At 34.6% G+C, this 8,767-nt stretch overlaps 1 protein-coding gene across 1 annotated transcript in view; it reads left to right on the top strand.

The window, feature by feature from the left end:
• The window catches only part of Emc7 (ER membrane protein complex subunit 7), a 16,227-nt gene extending 9,371 nt beyond the window's left edge, over positions 1 to 6,856 (top strand). Inside the window, exons 3-5 of the mRNA XM_015480858.2 lie at positions 2,087 to 2,225; positions 3,779 to 3,859; positions 6,390 to 6,856. Coding sequence (XP_015336344.1) covers positions 2,087 to 2,225; positions 3,779 to 3,859; positions 6,390 to 6,542 — 373 coding nt within the window. The 3' untranslated portion in view covers positions 6,543 to 6,856. The remainder of the gene's footprint in view (positions 1 to 2,086; positions 2,226 to 3,778; positions 3,860 to 6,389) is intronic.
• Positions 6,857 to 8,767: the final 1,911 nt, after the last annotated feature.

The raw sequence follows: 8,767 nt of genomic DNA, 5'->3' as shown, positions 1-8,767 counted from the left end.
CCCAACGGCATTTCTTATAGAAATAGATAAAGCAATCATGAAATTCATATGGAAAAATAAAAGACCCAGAATAGCAAAAGCAATTCTAAGCAGGAAGTGTGAATCAGGTGGTATAGCGATACCAGATTTCAAACTATATTACAGAGCAATAGTAACAAAAACAGCATGGTACTGGTACCAAAACAGGCGGGTGGACCAATGGTACAGAATAGAGGACACAGAGACTAATCCACAAAGCTACAACTATCTTATATTTGATATAGGAGCTAAAAGCATGCAATGGAGGAAGGATAGCATCTTCAACAAATGGTGTTGGGAAAACTGGAAATCCATATGCAACAAAATGAAAATGAATCCCCTCCTCTCGCCATGCACAAAAGTTAACTCAAAGTGGATCAAGGAGCTAGATATCAAATCAGAGACATGCCGTCTGATAGAAGAAAAAGTTGCCTCCGATCTACATATTGTGGGGTCGGGCTCCAAATTCCTTAATAGGACACCCATAGCACAAGAGTTAATAACAAGAATCAACAAATGGGACTTACTTAAACTGAAAAGTTTTTTCTCAGCAAAATAAATATTTTTTTTAAAAAAAGATTTCATTTCACTTCAGTCAGAATGGCAGCTATAAGAATACCAACAACAATAATTGTTAGTGAGAATGTGGGTGAAAAGGCACACTCATACATTGCTGGTGGAATTGCAAATTGGTGCAACCAATCTGGAAAGCAGTATGGAGATTCCTTGGAAAACTTGGAATGGAACCATCGTTTGACCCAGCCATTCCACTCCTTGGTTTATTCCCAGAGGACCTAGCATACTATGGTGACCCAGCCACATCAATGTTTATAGCAGCACAACTCACAATATTGTGGAATTGTGGAAACAACCTAGATGCCTTTCAATAGATGAATGGATAAAGAAACTGTGGTATATTACTCAGCATTAAAAGAGAATAAAATTAGAGCATTTGCAGGTAAATTGATGGAGTTGGAGAAATTATGCTAAGTAAGCCAATCCCCCAAAACCAAAGGCTGAATGTTTTCCTCTTGATATGTAGATGCTGACCCATAATAGGGGTCGGGGTGGGGAGCATGGGAGGAATGAGGAACTTTAGATAGGGCAAGGGGGAGGGAGGTGAAGAGAATGGGCATGGGGGTAGTAGGAAAGATGTGGCATGAGATGGACATCAATACTCTGAGTACATGTATGAAGACACAAATGGTGTGACTCTACTTTGTGTACAACCAGAGACATGATAATTGTGCTTTATTTGTATACTATAAATTGAAATGCATTCTGCTGTTATGTATATCAAATTAGAATAAATAAATTTAAAAATAATTTGATAGTTTTTTTTTTTTTTAATTTATTTTTTTTTAGTTTTCGGCGGACACAACAGCTTTGTTTGTATGTGGTGCTGAGGATCGAACCCGGGCCGCACGCATGCCAGAAGAGCGCGCTACCACTTGAGCCACATCCCCAGCCCAATTTGATAGTTTTTTTAGTTGTAGGTAGACACAATACCTTTAATTAATTAATTATTTATTTTTATGTGGTTCTGGAGATCAAATCCAGTGCCTCACATGTGCTAGGCAGGCACTCTACCACTGAGCTACAACCCCAGCCCCAGTAGGACTCTCTTGAATCAAGTTTTTGTTACAGAGTGGCTTTAAAATTTGGGTGTATCAATAATATACATCTTAGATCATCAAAAAATAAAATAAATAACATTCAGTAATTTTTTGTTTATAATAAAATAAATTCACTACAAATATAATCAAAGGGCTTTAGAACTAGAAGGTTTCTAAAGGAACTTTTGATATAAACAAAAGTTAAGGAACTTGCCTAACCACATAGGTAGTGACAGTTGCAATTAGAAGATTCCAAGCGTAGTGTTCTTTCTCCAAGCTTTACCCAATATTTTAGATATGCAGATAAAACTACATTGATCAGATTTTCAGGATCAAAAGTTTAGATGCCAGGATGTTTTGGAAGAGTTATTGCTAACATATTGTAAGCAGATCTTTTAATTAACCATGGTTTTCATAGAATTACCGCTGCTTTTCTCATGTTTCTTTACCAGAGCAAGATATGTGAATTATATCAAAACATCAGAAGTGGTCAGACTGCCCTATCCTCTCCAAATGAAATCTTCAGGTCCACCTTCTTACTTTATTAAAAGGGAATCTTGGGGCTGGACAGACTTTCTGATGAATCCAATGGTATGTATCAAGCTAAAATAAAACATTTTACTAATCCCTAATTTATTTCTAGGCAGCTGAAAACTCAAACTCTTGTGAGATGGAAAATTGAGGTTAGATTGTTGGATGAAAGGATTATTAGGAGTAATTTGTGGATTTCAGGAAAACAGTGGCTTTAGGAATAGATAATGAAAAGAATATAGTAAGAATGGCTCTATAGATTTGACATTGAAGTATACAACAGGAATTGGAAAAATATTTATGATGAAATAATGCATTCTGCTGTCATTTATTTTTTTAAAAAATCAATAAAAATATTGATTTAAAAAAAGTAAAATTTAAATATAGAAAGAGTATGCAGCCATATATGGAGATATCCCATCCATCCTACTACTTGCATATTAGTCCATTGATAAACATAATCATCATTTATTAACCAGTCCCTGTTGTTGGCACAAGTAAGGTGTTCTTTCTCCTTTTTGTACGTGTGGTAAACAAAGAAGTTATTCTCTGGTAATTTAAGTAGTTGGTCATGAAACTGACACTAACAGTAAAACACTAAAAGAATACATTCTTTTAGTGGGTATAGTATTGGGAGTAATAGCCCAGAGTTGCTTTACTACTGAAATAAATCCCCATCCCTTTTTGTTGTTTTATTTTGAAACAGGGTCTTTGCCAAGACTGGTCTTGAACTTGTGCTCCTTCCACCTTAGCCTCCCAAGGAGCTAGAATTATAGGCATGTGCCATATCCAACAGTTCAGAATACTTGCTTTTGAAACAAATTTTACCCTTTTAAAAAATTGTTTTTGAAAATTGAATTATTATCTGAGAATTATATATGTTTTAATCATATTTCTTACTAATACCTATTCATATCACAAAGGGGACTAATTGGGGATTATACCTCTTTGGAGAGGAATAAATCAGTACCTAGAATCTGTTATCAAAGACAAAGAGGCAGAAGTATAGATTGAATGGGAGGAATCAGCAGTAAGTCTCCAAAGCTTATTCATTTTGCTTATTCTTATTACTGAAATTCTATAGACATATTCAATGCTAGAGAATTCTAGGATATTTTTCAAAACTGATCTGCTCAAGTAGTTGTCCAGTACTGTATTGCAGGCTCTAGAGGATGTATATTAATGAGAGGGATTAATACAATGTTTTCTCCAAGAACCACAGAGTTATCTGGGAAGAGCAGACCAATGGGGCATTGAGATTTCTAATCCTAATGCCAGATTGCAGGTTGAAGAAAATCAATAGATAGTTCCATTTGCAAACTATTTTTATTAGATAATACTGTAAGCTCTGCACAAACATAGACAGGTGGAACAAGAAAGAAGTCAGATGTCAATAAAGTCCAAACACAGATAAAATTCTTTAATCATATCAAACTCTACAACATTCAGACAGGTAGCACATTGTTGTCATCAGAATTAGTTCACTAGAATGTGATTGCTGCAAGTTCTATATTTGAATCTTTAAATTTTATCATTCATTGTTAAATTCAGTTTTTGTTTCACAAACTGTAAAATGGAGGAAAGGGAATTTCTAATTTTTTTTCCTTCTACAGGTTATGATGATGGTTCTTCCATTATTGATATTTGTGCTTCTGCCCAAAGTGGTCAACACAAGTGATCCTGACATGAGACGGGTAAGGTGATTTTGTGTAAACACAGTTCTTGGTATTTAGTTAGTTGTTTTCACTGGACAATATAAATTCCATTGGTTTTGCCTGGTAAAAGCATAGCATATCTTTTAGCATAGCTAAAATAATCTACTTAGTCTTAGCTGCTTTATGTGCCTTACCTGTTAGTAGTTGGAATGCACAATAATCCTGGTATACCTAATCCAAATATTTTGTAAAATTATTGCTCTTTTAATCTATCTTTACTTAATAAAACTGTCTTCAGAGCACATACTCAGTTCTTGTGTTCAGACAAACAAAACTCACGTAGACCAAGGGGGGATAAGTAGAATAGTGGCTTTTAAACTCCGTAATACAAAATCTTGCTGGTTCTGCAAAGAGGAAAGAGTTTGCTAATGAGGATGCTTCAAATTTAATGTTACCACTTCATTTCTTCAAATATTGGATTCCATATAAAATATTCATTGTTTCTTTAAATAGTTGCCTTTTTGCATCTAACAACGACTCAAATACCTTTTGAGTACCAAGATTCTCTATTGTTTTTAGTAAACAAACAAACAAAAATAAAAACAATGTATCGATAACCTTATTCATTATTGAATTAGGTTCTGGATATGGGGATACAAAAATGAATTAAAGCCCATCTTTATTGTCAACAAGCCCATCTTTATTGTCAGCTAGTTCAGTTAAATGTAAGAAATAGAATGAATTTATAAAATATTCTCTAGCCATCAGGAGATTTTGTGGGTTTTTTTTCCCCTTTTTTAAATGGAAAAATAAGATAGACATAAAACTATTTCCTAATGTTGTAGGTGATTAGGTTATATAAAAGGTAAGGTATTCCCAGCTGGACTGGCAGAAAAACTTTTATGAAAAAAAAAAAAGTTTATGTTTAAAAATGTTTTATTGTTGAATTTGGCATCTTTGCCATATCCTGCAAAAGATAATATATCCTATCAAATCCTTGTATCTGTTGAGCTGATTAGCTGTTTGTGACATCAGTAGAAGGAAACACTAGTAGTCACATTTGATTATAATTTCACTCCTTATTGGGCCGGGGTTATACCTCAGTGGTAGAGTGCTTGCCTAGCATATGTGAGGCACTGGTTTCACTACATAAAAGAAAAATAAATAAAGGTATTGTGTCCATCTACAACTAAAAAAATAAAAAATAAAAAAAGTTCACTTTTTACAAAGTTCTTTGTACATAGTAGATACTATAGAAAGTGGTTGCTCCAAGAGTTTCAGAATTGAACAGATTCAAAAATGGAATGGATGATATATTTTTATAGGAACTCAAGACCTATTGCCATATATATTTAATTTTTTTATTGTAAGGCATTTTAACATACTTTACTTACGTTTACAATTTTTCTTTTTTCTGACCTTAATTGTAAAAGCACCTTTTGCTGCAGTTTATCTTCCAAACATTCTCGATACCTTGATATATAGTTGAAGATTGATATTTTGGTTGTATGCATCTAAAGAAAACATCAGCTTAAAAATATGCATTAAAACAATATGAAGGGCTAGGGCTAGGGCTCAGAGGTAGAGTGTTTGCCTTGCACATGTGAGGCACTGGATTCAATCCTCAGCACCACATAAAACTATACATAAATAAAAAGGCACTCTGTTCATCTACAACCAAACAAAAATAAAAATAAAGCAAACAATATGAAGCTAGGCATGGTGGCACATGTCTGTTATCCCATTGGCTCGGGGGGCTGAGGCAGAAGGATCATAATTTTGAGGTGAGCCTCAGAAACTTAGTGAGGCCCTAACTTCTTGAGACCCTGTCTTCAAAATAAAAAATAGAAAGTGTTGGGGATATAGCTCAGCGGTAAATTGCCTCTGGGTTCAACCTCCAGTACCCCAAAATCAAATAAACAAAAATAAAAACAAAAAATATTAATCAGAAAACAAAATAAGAAAGAAATATGATCAAATATATCCATTGTCAGAAAAAAAGTCCTTTATTAAAACAAACTGAATCAAACCCTGGGCAAATATTTATTTGACATTTGCCACGGATTGTAATGTTTACTGGAGTAAAGGAGATATAGAACATGGAACATGGTTACTAATATTATGTTTAAAGGACTTTAATTTTTTTTTTTTTTTTGAGCTGGGGATCAAACCCAGGACAACTGCTGAACTTCTGGGCTCCACTCCCAGTCTGATAAAATACTTTTGAGTATAACATTACATTGTTGCTCAAAAATATTACTTTTTGCTTGTTCTATTCCTTTCCTCCTTCCTTAATAGGAAGTGTTAGAATCAAATAACTTGAAAGATCCTAGTGCTCACCTTTCCCTCCATCCCTACTGGAGATGGAACCCAGGGCTCTCCACTACTGAGCTATGTCCCCAACACTTTTTATTTTTTATTTGACACAGGGTCTCGCTAAGTTGCCAAAGCTGGCTTCAAACTTGAGATCCTCCTGCCTCTGCCTCCCCAGTAGCTTGGATTATAGGTGTGTGCCACCATACCCAGCTCCCAGTGCCCTTTTCATACCTTGTGCTTTTCTTCCTTGCAGGAAATGGAGCAGTCAATGAATATGCTGAATTCCAACCATGAATTGCCTGATGTATCTGAGTTCATGACAAGACTCTTCTCTTCAAAGTCATCTGGCAAATCTAGCAGTGGCAGCAGTAAAACAGGCAAAAGTGGGGCTGGCAAAAGGAGGTAGTCAGGTCGTTCACAGCAGGCATTTGCACAAACATAGCAACACTGGGTGGCATCCAAATCTTGAGGGAAAACCATGTGAAGCAACTACTGTACACTTGAGTCATCCTGAAAGTTGATCTCTTACAACTGTTGTATATGTTAACTTTTTAACAGGTGTTTTGTATTTGGTACACAAGAAAACCCAACTTTCATCCTTTGTCTGTATGAGGTCAATATTGATGTCACTGAATTAATTACAGTGTCCTATAGAAAATGACATTAATAAATTATATGAAGTACTATGCATTATGATATTAAAATAAGTCTTAATCCAGAGATCAGATTATCTTCTGTCATTTTTTTCACTTGTTTTTTTTTTTATAAGACTCCAATGGATTATAGTCATTTTTTTTTATAGAGAGAGGAGGGAGAGAGAGAGAATTTTTGATATTTATTTATTTTAGTTTTTGGCGGACACAACATCATTGTTTGTATATGGTGCTGAGGATCGAACCCGGGCCGCACGCATGCCAGGTGAGCGCGCTACCACTTGAGCCACATCCTCAGCCCGTTGTTGTTTCTTTTTCCTAACATTTTTTCTATCTTTTATTATCTGAGGCTTGAAATGAATTTTCCATTTAAAAAGAAGTGGTTTGTTACCCTTACAGTAGCACGCACTATGGTTTTTTGTGTAGCTGAAACCTTTAAAAATTCTCAGCTTCCAGGCTGGGGTTGTGGCTCAGTGGTAGAGTACTTGCCTGGCATATGTGAAACAATGGGTTCAATTCTCAGCATCACATAAAAATGATAAAATAAAGGTCCATCAACAATTTAAAAAAAAATTCTCAGCTTCCAAGTCTTGCCATTTCATATTCCCTTTTATGTGAGGTGGAAACTGTTTCTTATGTAGCTGTAGTTTTTATTATTATAATTAGCTCCATAGAATGGATATATGAGTTGAGTTTAATCATTTTTTATCAGAATAGAGTTTAATCATTTTTAAAATTCTGGTTACCATCTATTGTACTCATTTAAAAAAATTTTTTTTCCCTTTTTTGTAGTTGTAGATGGACTGAATGCTTTTTTTTTTTTTTTTTTTTTTGAGGATTGAACCCAGTGCCTTGCGCATGCTAGGCAAGTACTCTGCTGCTGAGCTACAGCCCCAGCCCTAAAATTCTGGTTACCATCTATTATATTCATTTTACAATTATTTTGAACCAACTGTGTGCTGTGATCCACAACAGAATACAGAGATGGGTATTATCCAATCACCTTTCTCAATAGAGCTTATTATGGGAGGACAAATAATAACAGAGAATGAATTCCCAGGGGAAAGAAGTTCAGCAGTAGGAAAGCCTTCCAGAGTCTAAGAACAGAAAAATCAAACTTATAATATTGATGGCACAGCACATCATTGATTCTTAGAACTTTTGCAGTATAAATTTACTTTCTAATTAGCAGTATCACTTTTTATTTCAATAAGTTGTAAAAAATTTATACCTTTTCCTCTTGGGTTATTTTAATTAAAGAGAAGTGTTGCTTCTAGTAAAGGGTTTCTTTTTTCTCCTATGTAAACACCTCTGTTGCTTTCTTAAGGTTATTAAATCAGAAAACAGAACAAACAAAAATGGTTGCTTAAAAACTATTTTCGGGCTGGGGTTGTGGCTCAGTGGTTCTGTGCTTGCCTAGCATGCAGGAGGTACTAGGTTCAATCCCCAGCACCACATAAAAAAAATAAACAAATAAAATAAAGATATTGTGTCCATCTACAACTAAAAAATATTTTTTAAAAAAACTTATTTTTTTCTTTTGTATTAGGTGCCAATTTTTCATCTTGAAATGAGGTTCATAAGTTTCTTTTAAAGAAATAGATTCTGGGGGCTGGGAGTATAGCTCAGTGGTCAAGCACATGATTAGCATATAGGAGCCCCTGAGTTTAATTCCCAGCCTTCCCCAAATGTTTTTTAAGTTCTAATGCAGGACATTTTATTAAGTATCTTTATTTATATTATTTACCTTAAAGTTACCGAACTGGCTGAGCTTTGAATGATTAGGGTTAGCTGGTTAACGGTAGAACTAAGGTCTTTTAAAATAGAGTTATCTATTGAAAATGAATGTAAGAACCCTAGCTGAGAATGCTGTTCATTTAGTTGCTTTCTAATTTTCACTTAAACAGTTTAAATAAAAGAATATGACATTCTCCATTGTGATTCAAAGGAAATAGAACATAGTAAGTCTTAGTTGTAT

The sequence above is a fragment of the Marmota marmota genome, unplaced genomic scaffold (genome assembly GCF_001458135.2).
Source record: "Marmota marmota marmota unplaced genomic scaffold, marMar, whole genome shotgun sequence".
Taxonomy (NCBI): domain Eukaryota; kingdom Metazoa; phylum Chordata; class Mammalia; order Rodentia; family Sciuridae; genus Marmota; species Marmota marmota.
Note: the sequence above shows the minus strand (reverse complement) of the source record. Positions and strands in the feature narration are given on the sequence as shown.